This window comes from Siphateles boraxobius, unplaced genomic scaffold (genome assembly GCF_051911475.1).
Source record: "Siphateles boraxobius isolate OS27281-9 unplaced genomic scaffold, OSU_SipBor_1 65, whole genome shotgun sequence".
NCBI classification, from domain to species: domain Eukaryota; kingdom Metazoa; phylum Chordata; class Actinopteri; order Cypriniformes; family Leuciscidae; genus Siphateles; species Siphateles boraxobius.
In genome coordinates, this window is record NW_027509192.1 from 3968981 (window position 1) to 3993821 (window position 24841).

The window sequence follows — 24841 nt, forward strand, 5'->3', positions numbered from 1 at the left end:
CTGATGGTCACCGTTACGCCGTAGTTACATTAACACAACACACAATACAGTTAGGAGATCGATCAGTTGATTAGCCAAGCAGTCCTATAAATCATATAAATCCAGTTCCTTCTCAGATATCACAGCAATGAAACCAGGTTACAACTGGGTGGGGAAATAACAAATACAATATTAAATAATCTAAACATAACGTGTGTGCATGTGATAAATCTTTCTGATTTTATATTTGTTATATAGGCTAACGTTACTTATTAGCTACATATGGCCCTACAGTGTTAACAGAGGTTTTCACATATTGACTTTTGCAGGCAAGAGTAGTTGAAGAAAGTAGCTGGAGCCATGAAAAGGAAGGCTAAAAGTGGGGATATTGCCAGCTTTTTGCAAAAAAAATTCAAAGTAGGCCTACAGAGGAGGAAGAACGTGAGGGAAATGAAGGAGAAGGCAGTAAACTAGAGAGACAAGGGTCAGAACAAGAGAAGACAGAAGAAGAAGAAGAGAAGGAAATAAGCGAGGGAGACGAGGAAATAAGTGAAGGAGATGAGGAAATAAGTGAAGGAGACGAGGAAAAAGAAGAATCAGTGAGGGATGAAGAGGAAGCTCCAGATTCAGAGAGAGGGACAGAGGCAGGGAGTGATTAGGAGGAGGAAGATGACCGAGAGGAAGAGGGTAGACCTGCAATTCCCCCTGGACCACATGGTATGTTTTTATTCTTCTTCCATGTAAATTGCCGTACAGTAGGATAACACATAATGCCACTTCCCTTACGAAAAAGAAGTATACTTCAAGTTAATTTTATGAAGTATACTTAAGTAATGTTCAAGTATATTTTTAAGTGATTATTATATGTTAATTTATATGTTTAAGTGTACTATAAAGTGTAACAGTAGTAAACTTTATGAATTATACTTAAGTAATGTTCAAGTATATTTTTAAGTGATTATTATATGTTAATTTATATGTTTAAGTGTACTATAAAGTGTAACAGTAGTAAACTTTAAGTACACAACTACTAGGTTTCTCATTTGTAATACATCTGTACTACAAATAAACTTATAAGTAAACTAGTAGTTATTTTAAATAATTTAAAATAGTAACTATTTTTATACAAGTAGTACATTTTTTAGTTTATGAAAGTATACACTGACGTGTACTCTCAGTAAACTAGTTTAGTAGTTTATACTGCAAGTATACTTGTACATTTTCTTTAAGTGACCACAACATAATACTTATAGTTTACTATTTATTTATTATTTTTGCACTTGCAGTATAGGCTACTACTATATTCAAATGTAATTTTTATATACTTTAAAAATACCTTTAACTGTACTTTAACTAATTTTTAAAAACATTTGATTAGCTTCATGCATCCTTTTTTATCAACACTTGAATGTCAGTAAGTTTTATAAAGAAAGGCAACATTTTAAACAAAAAAAGTTGAGAAAAAAAAATTAAAGACTACGCCTTGATCAGATTCAGAAATATGATCAAAACACAGATGGAGTAGATCGAGTCCAAACACCCCCAAAGCTTCACAGTCGTTTTCTCTTCATGGGTTCGACATTTCATTTACTAACATCAAGCAGTTTTGATTTACATGCTGTTTAATGTTTGATGATCACGTTATTTTACTTTTGTGTGAGCAGTCTTCTATCACTTGTTTCAGTTTCTTCTTCTCCTGTGTTTTGATCCGGAGATTCTGTACTATAAGTTGTGTCATAGCGCCCCTACCTTATAACAGTGAAAACATAGATGGCTGGAAAATTGTCAATGGTGGGTAAAAAGTAAAGTAGAATTAAAGTAAATTCCTATGTACACTACCAGTGGACTAGCCTACACAAATACGCAGAATTAGAAACATATCTTATTCATATCAATATTTTCAAACAATGTAAGTTTCATAAGACTGTATATGAAAAACTATGTAAAAAAAAGTATATTTAATAGGCTACTCGATCAAAAGAGTTAACACAACTACAAGCCAAGTATACTTTGAATACTTCATTGGTGGCCATTGGGTCTGTGAAAGCGCTATATAAATGCAGTCCATTTACCATTATATCTTGATTAAAAGATTGAGTACAAGTACAGGCCAAATATACTTGGACTTTTCGCTCAGTATAAGTCAAGTACTCTTAAGGGAAATTGTAAGTATATTTTTGAGAAGTACATAAAGTATATTTCTGAGAAGTATATAAAAGTATACTTTCTTATTTTTAGTTTAAAAGAAGTACGTATACTAATAGAACACTTGAATAAACTTCTTATTCGTAAGGGTTATATGCATTGGCTATGTCCATGTACTGTTCAATTGCATTAGATAATTACATTTGGCACTCTCCTCTTTCTTTATAAGATATATCAAAATGCAAAGGTGATGCAGCAGTGCAGCCTGATTTAAAGACATTCCCAAAGACACAACATGGAGCAGCAAAAAGAAGCTTCCACAGGGAGTGGTACAGTTCTCAGCCATGGCTTAAATATTCAATGTCTAAATATGCAGAATACTGCTTTGCATGCAGACATTTTGCACATGTAAAAAAGAGTGTATTCACATCAGAAAATGGCTATTCTAACTGGAAGAAGGCCACTTCCAAAGACAGTGGGTTTAGTGTATATGCCAGATCAGACACACATGTGAATGCGATGATTGCATGAAGTGAGTTCAAAAGAATGGCCAAGAAAAATACAACTGTCTTGGGAATGATGGGAAATGAAAATCAGAAACAAGTAATCGAAAATCAAAAGTACATTAAAACGTTGGCTGAAACCTTGCTGTTGACAGCCACTCAGAATATTTCCCAACGTGGCCATGATGAATCGGAAAACTCAAAAAACAGGGGGGATTTCCTTGAGATTTTAGATCTTGTGACTTAGTGAAAAAACGGCTGTCACAGGGTCCCAGAAATGCTAAATACACAAGCAAAAGCACTGAAAATGAGATTTTGGAGAGTTTAGCAGAAATGGTGAGAGAGGAAATTATAAAAGAGGTTAAAGCAAGTGAGCACTTTTCTATTTTAGCGGATGAGACTAAAGACATTCAAAAAAAGGAGCAGCTCTCTCTGGTCGTAAGATATTATTATAATGGTGTGGTTCAGGAGAGCTTCCTTGAGTACCAGAAAGCAGAGCACTTAGATGCAGCCAGTTTGACAGAGAAACTTATTTCATGTCTGGAAAAGTATGGACTGGAATACAAAGAGAATCTGGTGGGCCAAGGATGGGGCTGCAGTCATGAGTGGCAGGTGCTCTGGGGTCCAAACAAGGGTTAAGGAAGTTGCCAAATATGCATTTTATGTTCACTGACACTGTTTGAATCGTGTCATTGTGGACTGTGTAAAAAATGTCCCAGAAGCTGCATGTTTTTTCACTTTGCTGGAAAGACTGTACACATTCCTGTCAGGCTCATATGTTCACATTAAGTGGATGGATGTTCAAAAAGAAATGTTCAGTGGTGAGGCACCACGAGAACTTCCAAGGCTTAGTGACACTAGATGGGCCTGTCGCTATGCTGCATGTAGAAACCTTATGGACAGGCTGCCTGCAGTAATAAGAGTGCTGGATGAAATTTCAGATGAGGCCAATCCACAGAGAGCTGTAGACGCCAGAGGACTACGTTCTCAAATTGATTTTAATTTCATAGGGCTCCTTGCAGTCTTCAGAAAAGTGCTAGGTGAAACCAAGTTTTTATCTGAGATGCTCCAGTCAACTAATGTGGACCTTACCAAAGCAGTTGACCTTACTGAAACCCTCAGACAGTCATTGGAAGATTATCGCAAAGAGGAGAGCTTTAATGACCTGTGGAGTCTAGCAATTGACACATGCAATGGTTGCAACATTTCTACCATTGTCAAATCTAAAAGAACCAAACACACTTCTAGGAGACTAAATGATACTCGTCACATCTACACTTGGACAGCAAACACATGTTGACAGCAAAGATGCCTTTAGAATAGGTATATTCATTCCCATCATAGACTCAATGATCAGTGAAGTAGACAGGTGCTTTTCAAACTCTAGCAGCAAGATAATGAGGGGTATACAAGCTTTAAACCCATCAAACAATGACTTCTTAAAGGAAGAATTGGTTTTGTTAGTGGCTGAGGAATATGGCTCTGACTTGCAAGACTTGAAAACTGAGATACACCAGGCAAAAAGACTTCTTGAAAGAAACAGAGCAAATGGCAAAGTAAACCCGTCCAGTCTGACTGAGTTTGGGACGTTCTTGGTGCCTTTTAAAGAGGTTTTCTTTGAGCTTTTTCGCCTGTGCAAGATCGCTATTGTTTTGCCAGTGAGTACTGCTGGGTGTGAGCGAAGCTTTTCAACTTTAAAGCTTGTAAAAACTCACCTGCGCTCAACCATGGCAGATGACCGTCTGAGAAATCTAGCTGTTCTCAGTATTGAGAAACAGCGTGCAAAAGCACTTGATTTAGATTTGTTTGTAAAACGTTTTGCTGCAAAGCACAACAACCGTCGCCTTAAGCTTTACTAAAAAAGATGGGTGATCATGGGTCATTTGTAGACTATAATTATACGTTTTTAATTATAATAATAACTTTAGTATTGCCCGCTGTTCTTTACTTGTAGTTCACTGCATCTTGGACACAATTATTTTACTTTTTTTTTATATTTTCATTTTTCTTTTTATACTTTTCTTTTTTTAAAGATGCACAGTTTTGTTGTGTTTGAACACTGCACTGGGCTTATTCATGTTGTGTTAAAAACCTTTGTAGTGTGTTAGGTTATGATTAAACTATAACTACTGTGTTTTTGTGTTTGTTTTGCTAAAGCTATTCACATATAGTGATTCCCATGTACCGTCTACCCCTGCCACCCTGCCAAGACCTCTTGCCACCCCTTTGCCCCCCCCCATGTAAAATTTTCTAGATCCGCCACTGGCCTTGAGTCAGTTCACTAGTTTAACAGCGTAAGCTTCTGTTGTTGTACGTCACATGCATCCCACACATGACCATAGTTCGAATTACAGGGGGTACTGGGGGGTACTATACCCCCCAATGAAGACCCAGTACCTCCCAAAGGGACAGAAATATCAGTTTTGGGGAGTTCAACTCCAGTTTTCAAGTCAACTCCTATTTTCACTGTAGGAACATTGTAAAGCGATTTCAGACACCCCTATTGTGGACCGTACCCTTTTTAACCACCGTGGCTAGAAGCAACGGAGATAGAGAACGGTTTGCTGCTGAGGTGCATGGATAAATGTAAGTTGCTAGCTGAAGCGTGATCGAACTGTGTGTGTGTGTGTGTGTGTGTGTGTGTGTGTGTGTGTGTGTGTGTGTGTGTGTGTGTGTGTGTGTGTGTGTGTGTGTGTGTGTGTGTGTGTGTGTGTGTGTGTGAGAGAGAGAGAGAGGCGCGGGCGCGATCGAACTGTGTGTGTGTGTTTGTGTCGTATGACTAAATCTGTTCATATTTCCTCAAAACTCACTAGAAGACATAATTTGAGGGGTCTTTTTTTTTAAACTCCTGCGAAGCAAACCCCCCAAGAATTTCTTTTTCACAAAGTACAATTTAAGTATAGACTACACAGACTGTTGATAGTGATTAAACCGAGAAAGGGTCCACAATTCACAAATTAAGACCCACACCATCCAAAAACCCAGTTACATCTCTGATTTGACTCCCACTCCCTGTAATGTAGTGTAGAGAACAAAACAAATTCAATGGAAACCGTAGCATTTTAAATTATGAATAATGTCCATGGCCCCATGCCACCCCAGGTGGTAGTATGGTTTTTCATAGTATGCTCCTTAATCACATTAAAGATTGTGTTGATTTGACACTGACTACCATAGACTATAATGGAAAATTGTTTTCTGTTTATACAGCATATGAGTGGGTTGGATCTTACCTCCAGGTCTTATGAAATCTAAAAATAATCCAAATCAATATTTCATGAAATAGGCAATAGGCTTCTTGAAGAGGTATTACTTGTACTAGTAAATAGAATGGTATTTCAGTGCACTTAACTTCTAACTTTTGGGAGTTGATCAAAACAGTTCTCTTTTGGATATAATAACAATGAGATATTCGGCAGCCTACTGATTATCAGTTTGTCGCATGTTTAGACCTTGCACTTGGCGATCATGGTGGGGATTGATATGGTAGTCGACCATGATGGTCATAGAAGTGAAGGGGCAGTACCCCCCCAATTATGGTGGGGTAATTCGCACTCTGCACATGACCAGCGTCGGCCAATAGTGAGCCTACGTGTGACGTAGCTCTACGCAATTACACTAGTTTAACTGACTAGAGGCCTACAGAGAACGAAATGAATAGTTGAAATAAAGTTGTTATTTTTGTTTGTTTTTGCACACAAAAAGTATTCTCGTCGCTTGATAGACTTAAGATTGAGCCACTGTAGTCACTTGGACTATTTTAACGATGTCTTTAATAACTTTTCGAGGCCGGCAAGTTCAATCCCTGAAGAAGCCTATGGAGGAGTTATCCAGCTCTCAGATTTAATCAAAAATATCTTATTTCGTGTTCCGAAGATGAACAAAGGTCTTACAGGGTTGGAAAAACATGAGGGTGAGTAAATACTGACAGAATTTTCATTATTGGGGGAACTATCCCTTTAAGTCTATAGGCGCATAGTGTGTCTTTACAAAGTGACCGCCAACTACTGGCCTGGCAGCATAACAGTGTTTTTAGTCGTTTTCACAGATCCGTGTGAGCGGAGATCGTTGTCGTCTGTATGCGAGGAGGAATGCAAAGGAAAAACTTTTCCGTTTTTAGTACATTGTTGTGTAAACGTACCCTATTGTGTGTGTGGGTGTGTGTGTATATATATATATATATATATATATATATATATATTATGTGTGTATATATATATATATATATATATACATATATATATAGCCTATATATACACACACATATATACATATACACAGTATGTGTGTGTGTGTATGTTATATAGCTTGTGATAGTATCTGTTTCTTATAATCCAGTTCTGGATGTTTGATGCAAGTATAGTCAAATATAGGCTAAACATTCTTCTCTGAGCACTGTAGACTGATTTATAAAATATCATTTTCACTTTCCAAACCACACGGGTTTCTGGGGGAATTTAACCACTCGCACAACGCACATGTTTATGCGAGGGGGAGTTTCCATTTCGAGTGGGTCTCCACTGTGGGCAGAGGGAAATCTTTACAGTCTCATATTACAGCATCGTGAGGGGGAAGTGAGAACACGTCTGTACATCCTCATAAATCTCTTGTTTCTGCCTCTCTGACTCATTTGATATTTGAACGTGATCAGTTACTGTCATTGTACTGTGTGGAATCAAATCATTTGAATTCATTTTAAAGACTTCACAGCCATTCAAGGTAAGGAAATATATCAGCGATAAACAACTTTAAGTTTCCAGCTAAAATATCAACTTTGTTCAGTTAATATTATGTTTAACCATTATTTTTTTTAATCATCAGAGCAATGCAAGGACCAGAACTGGTGGACTCGAGGAGTCGTTTTCGATGTATTGAGTCATGTCTTGGCTTGATGGGCTGTTTGTGTATCAGCTATGCGATCTGGACACCTCAATGGCTGGATGGCAGGGGTCTGTGGTCCTCAGGGAATGAGACCACACCGGACACCGAGGACATTACTAAAGGTGTGTGATGTGTTTGCTTTTCTCACATACCTTTGGGAATGAAAGATATCCAGAAGTGTCATTCAATATATATATATTTATATTTATTTCTGGTCATATTTTGTCTTGTATTGGCAAAAAAGGGAATCGTGACTGCTATTAGTGCCCCCTCTAAAACCATGTGTTCATGAAGCCTCCGAAGCTCTTTAACTTGGCTTTGACCTGTCTAAATACACTTGAGGGACAGAAACATTTCAGTAGCCCTCATGTGGCCCACATTAATTTTATACAACTGCTTTGGATCTTAGAAACTTGCATTCATGTGGCTTCTATAAAAGATACGTTATTAATATGCATTCCTGATGTATCTTTTTTAGGCCTTTGATAACTTTGCTTTTTGGAGTCTAAAAATTCCATACGGTCTGATCATGGGAGCTGAAAGCTTTAGAGGAATTTTGCGGCATTTTTTGCAAGTTTTGACCTGCTGAGAAGTACAGAGCAGCCAAATGAGAGGAATTGTGAAAACATCATCTGAATTTTTCTGAAATTTCCAATGTGGTTTTGTGCTGGAGGGGTTTCTACACTTTGGTGGGCTGCAGCAGACAGGCTATGAGATGCTGAACTCACAATATTTGCATGTTTTATTAGTTGTAGCCTGTCTGGTTTTCCCCTCAGGTCATTTCTTCTTCAGAACAAATGAAAATGATGTTGAAATTATGACAGATCATAAGTATGACAATGTGATGTTCTTCAAGAGCACTCAAACTGAAATTCCTTGTCATGAGTTTACGCTGGATGTTCTTAAAGGGATAGTCAACATTTTGTAAATACAGGTTTGCATAATGATTTGGAATGACACGAGGTTGACAAAATGATAGCAAAACATTCCGTGGACAGTGTCTTAAGGCGTGACTGTGTGTGTGTGTGTGTGTGTGTGTGTGTGTGTGTGTGTGTGTGTGTGTGTGTGTGTGTGTATATATATATAATGTATGTATGTATTTCTATACACACACACGCGCGTGTGTGTTATTTAATATAGCTGTAATATATACTGTATCTTACAAAGTATACAAATATATAGTTTTATATATATATATTAGGTCTAGATTTAAGTATATGTTAGACTATAAGATATGTTGCATTAACATTACATAATTTAAACTCTTTATAGAATAAATATAAAGAAGTGTGTGTGCGTGCGTTTATATATAAATTATTGTATGTAATGGTAACTCTTTTTTGTATTGAATTAATTAGGTCATTTATACACTTAGGGTCCATTCAGTTGAGAATCATCATCATAAAATATTTTAACCCAAGTCTAAACTCAATAACTGTTTAGTTTCTGAACAGGGTCATACTTAAATTCAGTGTTTGTATGGGGTACCCACTTCCTTGGGGCCTAGGGGCCTAGTGAGCAGGTTATACAAAACCACATTCGCTGTATATTAAATTCTTGAATATTAAATGTGTTTTGGTCTGTTTCAACAGCTCTGGAGGCTAAGAGAGTGTTTGCTGTGGTCGCTTTCCTGATGTCTGTGAGCTCTGGAGTGCTGTGTCTCATGTTCGCCTTCTGCTGGACGTCTCAGACGGTGCACTCCTATTCCAACACTCGCTCACTGCTGATGTCAGGCCAGGCGCTTGACCCGACCACCCTGCTACTGCTCACACTAGTCCCTACAGGTCAGGACCTCCATATTTAGCTTTCTTTTTGCAATGTACTGCTAATGTTTTAACCTTCTCCCCATTTTCTTTTTTCCTCCCCACAGGATTTTTCTCTTTTCTCAGCTGGGCGCTTTTCACCCATCAACATATTGGTGAGATCAGGGATGACATCACTCGCCTTGGACTGTCCTATTGGCTGGGAGTGGTGGGTTGGGGTTTGCTATTGGCTGTGTTGCCTGTAGTCTTCCTGGCGGAGAAGTTTGTGGTTCCTGACATCCTGCCGGAGCTAATAAAGTCCACTGATATGTGGTGGAATGCCCCGGAGGTTGCACACGCACGATCGCTTAGTGAAGGTTGCCCTCCTTCACAGCACAAGTCTCATCCTGACTTCAGGAGGTACATGTCAGTGCCTTGAACGAGAGGAAAGAGGTAGCAAGGAAATGCACAAGAGAAGACACTCTGGTCTCGTTGGTCCTGTAGCCAAATATATGAGCAGAGCATATGTCTCAAAACAGGTGTCAAGAACCAGGATGAGAAACCTCTAACTGTTCTCCAGGATATGGGACACAAAGCTACAGGAGATATTAAGGCTCTGTGCTGGCTTTGGCAGTGGTTTCACAGCTGTACTTGGACAGGATGCCCCAAAATGTGTTTTTTACACATCAGAGTTCACGATCTAAGTGTGAAACATAAAGTTGAAAGGATCTTCAAACGATTATTTCTCCATAACTTTTCATAGTCACCTGCAGTTGTCAATGAGTTTATCATTTTTTAGGGAGGTCAACTTAAATGCATTTGTTTAAAAGTTGAAATGCCTTTTAAATCGATTATTCGCGATTTATCACATCTATATATACACACAACTAATTAAATGTCAGTTATCTTTAAAAAAAACACTAAATTTGTATTTGCAAACCTATAATAAAGTGATGTATAGCAATTTATCAGCGTAATGGCTGAAATAGATTGCGATGGGAATCATTCAAGCAGTGTCCTGTTACTATGGTTACCTTCAAATTCCGCAATACCTGGTAATAAACAATCTGAATAACTAATTTCATTACTGAAACATTTGAAAAACCATAAGAATTATAAATGTTATTCTATAGAATAAGAGACACTAAAGATCCACCTTTTGTTCTATCTAATTTGCAAGTTGGCAGTTGTGATCGTTTAATTCCAGAGTGTTCTACAGTTTTACAGAATATCCTGATTCAAATAGTCTCAAAGCACTTTTATACTGCTAACACTTAATGTGAGGGACTCCCAGGTGCTAATGCAGAATTCAACACTACTTGACGGTGCTACAGTTGATTTTTTTTTTGTACATCTCTTTTCTTTTTTTTCAAAAGTGCCGACAGTGCTCCCTACTTGTGATAGTACAAAGAGCATCATAAACTATTTTAAGTATTCTTTTTGTACTTTTTTTTTAATAAATGAAATGAATACATTAATTTGAGTCAGTGTCCATCTGTCCGTCTATCTTTCCGGATGTCTGGTGGTGGGGTCAGACATCTGAGACCATTAGAATCAGTTGTTTTGTATTTAAATAAGTTTTCTGATTTGTATGCATTTTTTTATATATAAATATAAAATATTAATTTATATTATAATTTCCTATTTAGCTTTAATTTATTTGTTTGTTTTTAGTGAATTAACCTAAACTTTAGTTCAGTTAGTTATTAAAGCATTTTTCTAAATTTCCGTTTAAGTATTTAATCTAATATGTATGTTTTATTTTATTTAAGCTTTATTTTCATTTGTATTGAATTTATATTAATTCTTTCGATGCCATGTCTATATGTTTCTATTAAAATAAGCTATAGGCTAATTTGTGACATTTTACCACGTGACTCCTTTTTTAAAAAGAATCACACATGAAAAATAGATGCATTATCACTTTGGTCTCAGAATTTGGACCGCTTTGTATGCAGATCATAATTCATACAATGAAACATAAGTTATGTTCTAAGACTGAGGTCATGCCCTCTGTCATTAGCTACACTTTTCATTATCATGGAGACCAAAAAACAAGATCGAGAGCTTTCTGAACCTGTAGTGTTTACATTGTGATCCCACCCAAGACGAGATGAATGAACTGGCCGTGTTAACTGTGCATTAATCAGGTACGGGTCTAATTAAAAGGCAGTTCCGTCCTTTTAGCAGGGCTTAATGAGTTTGTTATTAAATCCACAGAGAATAGTTTTTTTTTTAAATTTACTATCAGGAAAGCGATTAATTGGCCCTCAGAACACAACTCGAGTGTCCTTGAAGGTTGTGACGCCGGGAGAAGAGCACACCGTTTGACATCGACGGTTCCCGGAAGGGTTTATGAAAGCAGCTGTGTGTGGAAGGTGTGTATTCTGGATGCAAGAAGCCACTTAAATGATAGTTTGAGGAGAATTTCAGTGCAGTGCAACTGTCAGAGCAGAGGAACTCGCTGTCCACAATGCTGACATGCAGGTGTGCTCTTTTTCTGCGGTGTAGGCTATGCTTTTAAGTGTTAGTTATTTATGATTGTTTGTTCCCATGTTGGGACCTCTTTTTCCACTTTTTTCCAAACACTGCTAACTTGAGCCTGGCCTTAAGTGTCCCCGTTGGTCAGGGCATAGGCCTACTGTTCAAAATTGACTTCTGGCTACCCTTATAACAGGACAGCCAAAGTTCCTACACTTACTACAAAAATACTGTGGTAATTTGGTATTTGGTCCTTGTTCCCTGCGTGAATAGTGAAGTCTTTGTATTTCCTTATTGGTACATAAGACAATGTCATAAAATTATATTTTATTATTTCTGACACATACTGTTTTCATTTGCATGTAAGTGTTGGTAGCCTAGTTCAACTGTGCAGATGCAGCATGTTGCTGTTTTTAAACACTCTAGAACTGTCACAAACTCCTTCATGACAATTCACAAGATGTTGTGGGAAATAGTTGATAAAAAAAGAAAAGCATGCATGCATTCTTGGAAATGGTACCTTTCACATAATATTTGAAATTGTGATTTGGGACACACTAAACCTGGGGCCTATACCATGAAGCCGGTTTAGGTGGCTAGCCAGCTATGTTTCAGTTTAGTTTGCGACAACCCTGGGTTTTAGGGACCATGAAAGTGGTTTGGCTTTTAGCAGTGTTCATCGCCATAGTAACTTACGCTCCACGGCTAACCTGGTCCGGGGCAGGTTATGTTCTAGGTAAGAGGTTGCAAACTGAACTTGGACCAATCAGCTGTGAGCAAAGTGACACATGTCTGATGCGATAAAGTCAAAGTTTCTACTCCAAATTAAAGGTCACTACATAGCAAATGATTTTTAAAGACAAAATCGTCTAGTTTTTAGTGATGCTTATTTAGAATAATAAATTTGTATGATTTAGATATTATTTAGGCCTATGTAATTATTATACCCTTAATCAATCACAGATGTACAATTTTAGTTCATCAATTATTATTACGCAGTTTAATTGAATAAATATATAAAGGTAATATAAATACGCTTTAGCATCAATAGATGAAGCTATAAAATGATTACATGTGAGTTTAAATGTTCAATCTCTCTATACCTTTATCAGCTGTATAAAATAACTTCACAACTTTTACTTGCACTGATATACAGTAGCGAGACTTTTTCTTTTAGTTGTCCTCTTTCATAGACAGCTGTTTTCTTCTTGCTGTGTAAATTTGTTTAAAGTCTTACTATTTTAATACTTTTATTTAATAAGTGAATTGCGCTGCTTCTCTCGCGAGAAATTAATCTCAGTTTCACTCTTTCTCAACATGTGATTGGCCGTTTGCTACTGATGTCACACTTAAACTCCTAAACTCAGGATCAACGCCTGAGTTGACAGAGAAAGTTGATGATCAGCATCATAGTACCAACAAAGCCGGGTTGGATTGGTTTTGTTTTGTCAACTCTAAACTAATCCTGTAACCCTGAGTTTGTTCAACTACCATCATGGTACAGGCCCCTGATCTTGCTTGCATACTATTAAGGGATGTGTGCTAGTTATGACATGGCCATTGTTTTAGTAGGCTAATATTGCTGTGTTCCATTTGACTGGTAAATCAGAATTTCCAACTCGGACAAGTGTAAGTAGTGAAGTCATGCACGAATCACGTTTTTTTTATTTTTAAAGGTGCAAAACGCAAGTCTCTGAGTTTTTGCAGAACTACGCCCCCTCTGGCGACAAGCGAAACTGCAACCATAGTTGTGCACGCTCATGGACCACACGCACACGCACGCATGCACGAGCACGAGCTGTTCATAACTAAAGGAGCATCTGCCGCACAGATCTTTGGTGTACAGCCAAAATGTCTTCAGTGGTAATAAAGTTATAAATCTGCAAGTCATTTCAAAAATATGGAAGGAAAGACATTTGAGTAAATTACTCTTATGTGTGAGGGGAAAAACGGGGGTAGTAGAAAACTTTATTTATGTTTTTACTGTATCCACCTATGATTGTATTGTTATGAAAACACGTTCATGAACAATATAATTGATTTCTTCGCAAATGCTCAAAATAATAATCATACCATACACAGTTGGTCAACAACGTTCACTCAAATGTCTCAAGGTAATAAACAATCAAATGTCACCATGACGTTTTCATAAAAGCCAAACAGGCTAATCCGCCGAAGACTTGCGGGGTTCAGCCTGTTATTGATCTGCTAAGTAGAATATTCCAATAAAAATACATCCTTTTTCTGTTATAATTTACTCAAAATTTCTGTCTAATTATCGGTCATTTTATCAGCATGTTATATCACACTCAAGAATCTTGAACTGTTTTGCTAATCACTAAACTACATGTAGCGCTGATTTATTTAGTAGATATTTTGACAGGGACAATACACACTGACAAACATTAATGTGAAATGTGTCAATACTTTTAGTAAATAGTTAGTCTGCTAAACAGTATGAGTAAAGTAAAAATATTTACCCCTTTACCATTGTATTTCCCTTCCTGCAATGTTCAGAATAAAACATGTATTTTATCACAATACCAAAATATTTTACGTTTTCCTCGTTTTGATAGAATACGAGCTCCCACATACCTCATATATACTACATACAAAATGTACCACATTCACGGGAACAATTTACTATTTTTACCGAAAAATACAATATAGCCAATGCAACGGCGTTCTTCCTTGTTGGTCAATGACATGAACACCTTAGCATGTTAGCAATGGACACAAGGCTAACGTTACCGGTAGGCCATACACAAAAACATAGTTAGCATCTTTTATTGGATATGTTTTATGTTTCATGTTGTACTATTCTTCCGAATACAATTCCTAGTTTATGAAACTGTTCACTAACAATGGTAGTAAAACCAATTCTGATTGTACATGTATCTAGCTTACGCTAAAGCATTACACATTTTACGCATCGTCATTTGTTGTCATACATAGATTGGCCGTATCAAACATTAGAGACTGGGCTATATCTTACCGTTTTATCAAGAAAAAAGCCAACTTAGGATCCCGTTTGAGACCAAGAGCAGACCGGAGATCTCTCCATTTGTTGAATGCCTTCCCGAGGTAGACTCTCGTCTTACTCCGACGCCTGTCTGACTCCAATTTGGACCTTTTGGTGGCACTAGACGACAATTTTCTTTTCTTTACTTTACGTGGAGTTTGCGTTGGGGTTTGGAATGGACTACAAGCCGGTCTCTTTGAATCCATCTTCTACCTTTGACGCACGAGTTGTCTTCGCTGATGCGGAGAATGGCGGCGCCGGCGAAAACACAAACCTGCGAGACATAGCCTGGTGAGCGTGAACGCGCATGACGTCACGCCCAGTCTCAAATTCGAACCCGAATCCCTCTTATTTATTTTACTGTACAGGATTATAGAGGCAATTGCAGTGATCAGAGAAGGGCTCATTCAGTCCATCAGGCAATTGTTTATGCATGTATGGGTTAGAAAACGTGTATTTTTAACATGAATTGTTGCGCAATGCACCTTTAAGTTTCCTTCAATGTTGTTGTTATTGTTGTTGTTATTTAATAACAATAAAATAAGATATATATATATTTTTTATTGCCTCTTTAGCTGATGTCACAAATCCCTTTTACTGATCAGGCCTGTTCATCAAAATGATATGGCTCCATTTATATGGCTCCCTGTTTTCATGATCAATCAGTTTCAAATGGATAAAATAAAATTAAATCCTTACATTAATATAAGGACTTATTTTACCTATACTCTGCTATGATAAAAGCTATTTAGCAAACATTTGCAAAGACGGGCATGTAAAGCACAGTTAATGAGCTTCTTTGTTAGTAATCTAACTCCTGCTAAATAAGTGCTAGCAATGCCACTGTGTTTATTTCTATATTTTTTTTCTGAGATTCTGAGATTTCAAGTAGGAATATCTCAGATCTGAATTTAAATGGAATGCAGCAAATTGCTAACCATGGTGCTTTGTAGAAATTAGTTTAATTAAACTGAGCAGTATATTGATAGTATTATTAGAATCTTAGTTCTATACATGTTTGTCCACAAATAAAAATAAATAAAACCGGACCTCCCTCAATAATTGGTTGGAGGCGGCCATTTTAATGCCAGTGGGATTGATTGGCAGCTAGGCCACGCCCACTTGCTCAACATGTGTCGCTACGTGAGGCCTCAGCCCTGGCGACACTCTTCATATCAATTAAAGCCCAATTAGGGAGCCATGTTCAGCTAATTATGCTACGCTTCACATTCCCAGAATAAAGTGAGCGTGTGTTTACTGAGATAAATAAATAAAGACACAGGCTGCCAAGGCGATCCGACCTTAATCAGATTTTCAGTGCTTTCTCTCTCCCTCTGTATGTGTGTGTGTTTATTTTTTCTGCTGTGCTCGAAACAGGTGTAATTATATGGCATCGCCATTTGGTGACAGTGTTGTAACGTGTCTTGTGAAAAGGTACCAATTCCCTGTCTCATTTCTTCCTATTTGAAGAATAATAAAATCAAGAAGGTTATTTCATGCAGAGAGGTTGTTTGCTATGATGTGTATGAGTAGCGAAAGAGAAAAAAAGTGTGGCTACACCTGTGGACTGCTTCATCTGTTTAGACAAGCACATTTGGACAAAATGACGCCTAAAAACCAGACAGTATTCAGTATTCTGGAACATAATAAATATTCATTCGCTTTTTATAAAATGTTTTCGGCCTGGTGTAATTGGACTTTTTTTTAATGGTTTACCAGGCATGCTTTCAGCTTTAACCACAAAGAGTCATACAATAAAAGAGAGACAGCCGATTCTAGACAAATTGGTATAAAAAAAATGGCGTGATGGAAAGAAAGAAAACCTGATATGAGAGAGGAGATGAGTGTAAAATAGGATAAAATCCATTGAGTGTCACCTTAAATTTGGATTATATTTGACTTCCTGTCTCCCAGCAGGTCCTTGTTCCCTCGCTAAAATGGACTTTGAAGTACAATTCACTTATTATTTGCAAAAATCCTCTTTAACCTCCTCTCTTGTCTTTCTTAACAGATTGTGTACGAGATGAGGATAGTTTTTCCACTTCGTGTCCTTGCTAATGGTTAATCTTGTCTAGCCATAGACTTGAAATCAATCTATGCCTGTGAGACTGGCTCCTACATTGGTCATTTTTATGACTTGTCTTATGTAAGGTGTCAGGCTGATCATCTACACCACTAACAGCTGTTATTGATCATACTCGTTTCTTTTTAGCACACTAAAGCTTTATTACCTGGAAGTGGGGAACCAGGGGAAGAGCTTTGGGATTGAGCTGGGACTACTCCACCAACAAGACCAAATCTCAATACGTTACGGTCCTCAATCTGTCACCTGGATTTTTTATCATCAGGGGAGTAGAGTAGCACAGGTGCAGTTGCATACACTTTTAGCTAATATTATTTACAATAATTAAAACAATAGTTACGCTGGCAATTTGTTTACAAATGTTAACTTGATGAGAAAATGTGCGTAACAATACTGTTACAATGCCAGGTACAGTAGTTGCTAATGTGTTAAAATGTATGTTACTTGCTTATATTTTAGCATATAAGTCTGATCAGTAAGTACTGGCACATGTCTTTTCGAATAGCTGAATCGCTGCACAAGTGAACGGTTAGCAATGATAGCTATGATTGCTCTAGCAAACACTACTAGCTAACAATAATCGTGAGAGTTTTAGAGAAATTTTACTTATTATTAATTTCTTTTGACTTCGTCTTTTGATGAGCGAGTAAAGGTCGGTACGAAGACGTTTCAACCTAAAAATGCTCATTAAGGATTTGTTTAAAACCTCTGTGCAAGTCCACTGACAACGGCTTGTATTAAAAGGATCTAAATCCGCTTCCTGGTACATATTTTCAGTGTTGGCAGTATTTTCTTTTATAGGCTTTTTGATGGGAACGAAGCATCCTTACACAACAGAAAAGCTTTCTGAAATGTGTAACTTTGCCAATAAATTGAAGTTCAGGCCTATCAGTCACATGCTCTCAGGAAAAAGAAAGACATGGCCAGAACTAGCTCTTATACAGTATGTTTTCCTGTTATGGCTTAAAGCTATACCTTTTCACTATCTTCGACAAATGACTAGATTTTCAGGAGAAAGTGTGAGTGGTGCTAATGTAGCAGTTAGTATGCTATGAGTGATTTTAGCATGTTGTTATGCAGGGTGTTGCTTACTGGTTAAACATAAATATAGACACAAATCTTTGTTAAAATTCTGTGCAAAGGTTGCAGCCCTGTTGTATATAGGCTACTTGGTATGCATTTTTGGACTGTTGTTGTGCTAACAGACCGTAGCGCTTAATATGGTAATTGAGTTCAATTAAACCCTAATATTATTCGGGTTGCTATAAACATCAACTGTTTAGCTCACAGTGACATTCTTTTGAAACTGTTGTAGATTAAAAACTGACGCAAAGGTTTATGCTAATACCCACTATACCACTAAAAATACAACGTTGTTGTGTTATGAATTGCTACGACACATTTTTAGGGATGAAGTTTTCCATGAAAGCAAGCTCGTGTTGCTAAATCAAGCTTGAGAAGAAGCTGACAGAAAGCTAGAGGTAAAAAGCCCACTGCTGAAAATGCAACTTTGTGGTGTTATGAATTGCTATAACGTATAGCTAAATGCTGTGTGAATTATACTGCTAAGAATACTTTGTGTTCTGAATTGCTATGATGTACGAAAGCTAAATCAAGCTTTCTTGGCAGAAGCAGACAATTTACGCTAAAGGTCACAACCACTTTAAATGCAGCTTTGTTGTCTTAAGAATTGCTATGAAGTACTATAGCCTATCTAAATCAAGCTTGCTTAGCGTAAAAGCAGACAGTTACGTTGAAGCCCATTATACCACTTAGAATGCAACTGTTTTTTATGTTATGAATTGCAATGATGTATCTAAATCAAGCTTGCTTAGCCTAGAAGCAGAGTTTATGCTAAAGCCTGTTAAGAATGCAATTCTGTTGTGTTAAATTGTTCTGACACATTTCAGAATAACACTGTGTGAAATAAAACTTGCAAAGCTAGCGTTCGCGTTCATATCATAAATGTTTCAGTGCTGTATACTGTACATCCAAAAAGGCTTATGAATTTCTTAGAGTTGTAGTAGTTGCTATGATTAGCTAAGATTGTATATATTTTGACTCATCCACAAGCATGTGGATACAGGATAAATCAGACCTGTGTGCCATTTCTGACACTCTTGTGCTAACCTCAGCTACTCTCTCAGTTGTTTTACGTGTTTCCATTCTGAGTCAGCTCACTTCAAGATTGTCTGTTGCTAATTGTGAAGGACAGCTTCATGACAGCGAGTGGGCGCTGTGGGGCGCATCTGCGGCGGATAAGTGTATGAGCACGTGGGCGTGTTTTGAAATGTGCATTTCTGATAATCAGCTCAATAACGAAGAGAGTATAGTTCTGTACAACATGTCACTCGTCTGTTTTACATCTGTTTGACTGCAAGGTTTTTGACGTTTTTACCTTGCAAACACAGAATGCCCCCTAATGTTAGTATTTGGTTTCCCTTTACTTTCTTCTTTTTTTTTTTGAACTAAATAATAACATTCTAGGAACCGTTCTTTTTATAACTTTTTCTAGCGACGCAGTACTCGTTCCTGTAATCTCAGGGAACCGAGGTTACGTTTGTAATCCGAGTACATTTTACTATCATTCATTTATCTATTTCTTTATTGAATAATTACTTAATTAAAGGTGCAGTGTGTGATTTTTAGCAGCATCTAGTGGTGAGGTTACGAATTGCAACCAACAAAAGTTACGGTGGCCGACAGGAAAATATGTCAACGTCTGAGACAGCAGAGAGTAGCCAGTTCAGCAATGAGGTTTCTTTACAAGGATAAATTAAGAAATTATGTTTACTTAATTATTCAGTAAAACTATATGTTATTGCGAATATTATTGTTACTTGTTCATCATTGTGTCGGTGTTTTATTCGCTGAACTAAGCTTGCTTCCTTGCACGAAGAGCAACATATAGTAACGAAATGTGTTTGTCCGTTTAGGGCTACTGTAGAAACATGTCGGCGCGTTTCAATGTAAGGGGATCCGCGGTGTATGTAGATAGAAACTGCTCATTCTAAGGTAATTGAAATATAACGGTTCATTAAGTAAAGTCTTTATACACCACTGAAAACTTCTTTTTCAAGGCAGTGACGAAACGCGCGCTGTTTGTTCGCTGTCGGCTACGGTAGAAACATGACACAATATTTCGACCTCCATAGAAGGGGGTGTCCGCGGTTATGGAGATATAAATGTCTCATTCTAAGGTAATAAAAACATAACGGTTCATTATGCAAGGTCGTTATACGCCACTGAAAACATAGTTATGGATCTTATATTGCATTTCTGTCAATAGATCCTCAGAAATATCACACAATGCACACAATAACGTTCTGTGAACTTTAGAATAATGTTCTACATGCCAAAAACTAACATTCTATTTCAGTTCAGAAAACTTTCCTGGCTAACCAAAAACAAACCTTAAAAAAGAACGTTCTGGGAATGTTTGAGTAACGTTAAGGGAACGTCAGAATATCGTACTACAAACTAAAAACTACTGTTCTATATCCGTTAAGAAAACTTTCTTGGCTAACCAAAAACGGACCTTAAAAAAGAATGTTCTGGGAACCAAACATTTTTTTGGTTACTCATTCCAAACACAATTTTGTCAACTTGCTTCATTTCAGAGGCCTAGAGACATGTTTTTTTTATCAAACAGGCAATGCTAATCAGACAGACAGGCTAGGGTAAGGCAAGCGACAAATCTCGTCTACCGTGATAGTGAATAAAAGGATTTGATTTGTAGTAGTGTAGCCAGAGATTATATGTCAACTTGACTCTGAGAGTGGCTGCAACATGGCCAGCACACACTCCTGGCATTACATACCCATACCTACAACCACGCAAACATGTATACTGTTGATTATCGTCCGCCGTTGTGTCAGCTGTGTCACTTTGGCCTGATCTCGGAAGCTGCTTACCACAAATCAAATCTATTTCAGCCACCTATTTTAGAATAAACAACTCACACTTCCATCCTTCATTCATCGGTTTAGTGGAAGAGAATGAAAAGCCATTTTTATTAGAACGATGCACTCCCCAGGGAGCCGAGAGAGGAAATGTAGAGAAGAAAGTGAGAGACAGAAAGGGGAAGAATTGTTTCCTTCCATCATTACAATAAGTGGCTCATTTTGCAATGTGGTTGTAACAGGAAGCATCGCTTCAATAATTGTACCACTGTCAGCAATGTGGAGTCACGACAAACTTGCCATGATTCATCAATCCTCTGAACTCATGCGATACCATTCCCAAGACAGCATCCCTATGAAAGGAAAATCACTTCTTGGTTGTTTAGCATAGACTGAAATGCTAGTTTGTCATGATTGCAAATTTTATATTTTCTAGTTGTGCCTGTAATTATCTCTTTCTTTTTTTTTACTTTGATTATTTATTACTTAGACTTTTTTTTCCTTCCCACTCTACCTTAAAAGTGCCATGTGTAAGAATTGAGGTAAAAATATCCAAAAAATTAGCTACACGCATCAAAAGAATGAGAAGAAATAAGGGCGATGATGTCATTAAAAAAATGACAAGTTATAGTGCTGCAGAGATATCAACCTGAATTAGCATGCTAAATTACTAGCCACGGCCCGACAGGTGTCATAATACCAGTTTCGGCCATGGGAGGCGGTATGCGGGCAACGTAACCACCAGCCAAACTGCAATACACGAATAACTTGCGCGGCTTGTGGGCGTACTTGAACCTGATGTGTTTGATAGTTAGCTCTACCCACAGATCCGATCCGGTTTTCACCTGTTATCTACCAGAGCCCGTGTCTACCAAGCTGATGATAAAATGTAACATTAGCTAATTATATTATGTTTATTAAATTGCTATCCTGAGGTAAATCTGACATATTTGTTCTCCAGCTATGTTATTGACCTCTGCACGCTGATTAAAAAAAAATGATTGGTCGATATTATGTATGAGGAATACATTTTGGTAAGTTGTAGCCTACTGTATCTTTCAACAGTGTTCGTGTTTTTTACTATTAGCTAGTAGAGATGATCGGTTCACGTGCACTAGGGATCTATCGGGTAACATTTACAAGCGCCAAAACGGTATTTATTGTTTGAAATAAAATTGAATCTGAGAGCTGAGATTTTTTATATATCATAACTAACCTGCTCTGTCTAGTCTGTCGGTCTCCGTGTCCTCTTTGCTCTGCAATTTTTCTGTGCACGACAAAATTGATGTGTGGCGTGACTGAGAGCGTGTGAAAAGTGTCAATTGTGTGTCTCACGGTGAGTTCGTGAGAGTTGGCAGCTCTGAATGGCGCTAGCTTGGTCAACATCAGCGAATGCTGTCTGTCAAATTTAATGTAATTCAAACTAACAATAAAAATGTAATATGAACAAAACGAATATGAACATATTCACTGGTAAAGGTGAAGGGGAGTAGCTTGAAGATGTAATATTTAGAAATCACTTGACATCAACCAACGTTCCTCTGGAGTCAAAACGTCCTCTATTAGGAGTTGGCTCGGCTTCGGCTATGGATCTAGGGTTGTTGTGAAGGTAGGGGGTTTCTCGTTTGTTACTCTAGAGTAGACCAACTCACTTTCTGGAGGTATACTGCCCCCATCTGGTATGGAATGTGGAGTATGAATTGATTTTTTGGCGGACATGACATAAGGCACCTTTAATGTAACTCTCACATTTGCAGAGATTAAACTTGTTCACAATTACCTATTTATTTATCATTTTCATGTATTCATTTTTATACTTTAAACTATATCACCGTTATCTTTTATTATTTTTTTTTGTTCTTTCTTTTTTATACTCTAATTTCTGAAGTGGAAACAGAATTTTTTTTTTGTAGTTGGTCTAAAATACTACTTTTGTGCCTTTTTTTATACTCAAAACTCTACTTAAAAAAAAAAAAAATCAAGACCAAATTACCTAAACGGCTATATACATTAACTTTATAGTGCTATATACTCTTACTGCATGTCACATTTTTATTTCTCTATTTTTAGGTTGATGCATAAATGAGAACTCTGAGCAATGATATCTTCCTCTGGGGTGCCACAAAGCGGCCCATTCCTGAGTCCTTCACCCAGCATCTGCTCGGCTTCTCCGTCTCTGATCGACTGCCACGCTGTACCCATCAGCGGCCGCCATATGCTATCCCAGCGGCCATCTCTTGCTGTAAACAAACAATATATTTTGACAGATGCTCACTTGCCAGGATCTCAGGCCCTTGCCTGACCGTATCGCGGTGCTCTGGACACAGTTCTGTGCTCTGACTGGTGGACCTTCACCCCTCCTTCCTCCAGTATAATTACAGAGCGAATAGATTTAAAGATCAGACTGTTTAAGGTGGCCCTGAATTAACAGCTGTCAGGGGGTCTATTGTCTTCATGGCTGCGGTGTGACACCAGCGCCTCTGAAAAGGCCACAGCAACCCTGCCATTTCTCATAATAGACTTTAAGTTAAAGGACAGGAAAATAATAAGCAGACTTAATCACGGAAAGCGGACGTCGTTTGTCACTCCTGCAGAATCAACTTTGGAGGGACAAATGAGGTTCAGTTGTGATGACAAGACAGGGCTGCTCTTTTCATCTTTTCATTCTCACACACAGACAACCGGAACACCTGTTTTATTATATATGTATCTATCGGTCTAGCTACAGGGTTTAGAAAGGTATAGAAAAGTATGGAATTTGATATCAGTAATTTCCACGTCTGGAAAACTATGGAAAAAAGAAAGCAGAGTATGGAACAGATATTTGCATTTCCAGACTATTGCCCTTTTTAGTTTTTTCAATAATAGAAAATTAAGAATTTAATGAAAATAAAACTACCTCATAAGATGGCAACTGTTCAGTGATTCTTTAGTGATTGTCAAACAAGACAGAATGAATTCATGGTGCACTTTTTCATTATGCAAAAATGCAGGTTATAAGCATTTTGGTTTTCATGATGTTCTTAGCACCGCATTACAGAGCCTCTAAAAGGACCTTTGCAACAAAGAAAAAAATATATATACAGACTTTCACGTGCGTGCGAGAAAACCATTAAACTTAGCATATATATGACAATGCACACTGAGCCACCTATTGCGCCATCAGCCCATTTCGCGGTGTGGTTTCTTGGCCACCACAGAGTATGTATTAAAGCATATCTATGGTCTTGAAATATGACATATTGCTCTATGAAAGCCAGATTTTGAACACCTTTTTACAGTCTTTTCTGTAGACCCTTAAACTTGCCAAATAAGACAATGCACACAGCCGTATTGTGCCATCAGCCCATTTCGTGTGATGGTTTCTCTGCCACCGCAGAGGATGCGTTAAATTGGACATTACCATACCATACCACTTTATTTGTTTAGCACAATTTAGACAAACAGCAAGATTACCAAAGTGCTTTACAGAGATAAGAGTAAAATAACAACACAATAACAACACAAACAAATAACATCAACAATGACATCAACAACCAAGATCACAGCCGCTCTCATGGTAAAACAAAAGCCAGAGAATAAAAATGTTTTCAAACGAGATTTAAAAGTGTGGAGGGTGGGTGCCGCTTTAATATGTGGAGGTAAATCATTCCACAATTTGGGGGCAACTGCTAAGAAAGAGCGGTCGCCTCTGGTCTTTAGCCTGGTCCTGGGCACGTTCAGCCGCAGCTGATCAGCAGACCTCAGTGACCTTGACGGGGTATGGGTATGCAAGAGCTCAGAGATGTACTGAGGTGCCATCCCATTAACTGACTTAAAAACAAACATCAAAATCTTAAATTGTATTCTAAAATGTACAGAAGCCAGTGAAGTGAAGCCAAGATGGGGGTAATATGTTTGTGTTTCCGGGTCCCTGTTAAGAGACGAGCAGCTGCATTTTGGACCAACTGTAGGCATGAAAGGGAGGTTTGGTTCAAGCCGATGTAAAGTGCATTACAATTGTCCAATCTGGTCGAAATAAAAGCATGAATTACGCACTCAAAAAGATCAAAAGATACTACAGGTTTAATTTTAGATAAAAGCCTTATATGATAAAAACTGGT

General features: G+C 37.7%; 2 protein-coding genes across 2 annotated transcripts in view; both read left to right on the top strand.

Annotated features, from left to right (window-relative positions):
• Window positions 1-24841, top strand: part of accs (1-aminocyclopropane-1-carboxylate synthase homolog (Arabidopsis)(non-functional)) — a 258310-nt gene that overhangs the window by 18731 nt on the left and 214738 nt on the right. The window lies entirely within an intron of this gene.
• On the top strand, window positions 7256-10728 carry LOC143720409 (uncharacterized). The gene is made up of 4 exons (XM_077209890.1): window positions 7256-7346; window positions 7449-7630; window positions 9101-9292; window positions 9379-10728. Exons 2-4 carry the CDS (start codon window positions 7453-7455, stop codon window positions 9687-9689), a joined length of 681 nt encoding a protein of 226 aa, XP_077066005.1. The 5' UTR covers window positions 7256-7346; window positions 7449-7452; the 3' UTR covers window positions 9690-10728.

Coding starts and splice junctions, on each gene's coding strand:
- LOC143720409 (XM_077209890.1), top strand. CDS start 7,453: ATGCAAGGACCAGAACTGGTGGACTCGAGGAGTCGTTTTCGATGTATT. Junction 7,631..9,100: donor CACCGAGGACATTACTAAAG/GTGTGTGATGTG, acceptor CTGTTTCAACAG/CTCTGGAGGCTAAGAGAGTG. Junction 9,293..9,378: donor GCTCACACTAGTCCCTACAG/GTCAGGACCTCC, acceptor TCCTCCCCACAG/GATTTTTCTCTTTTCTCAGC.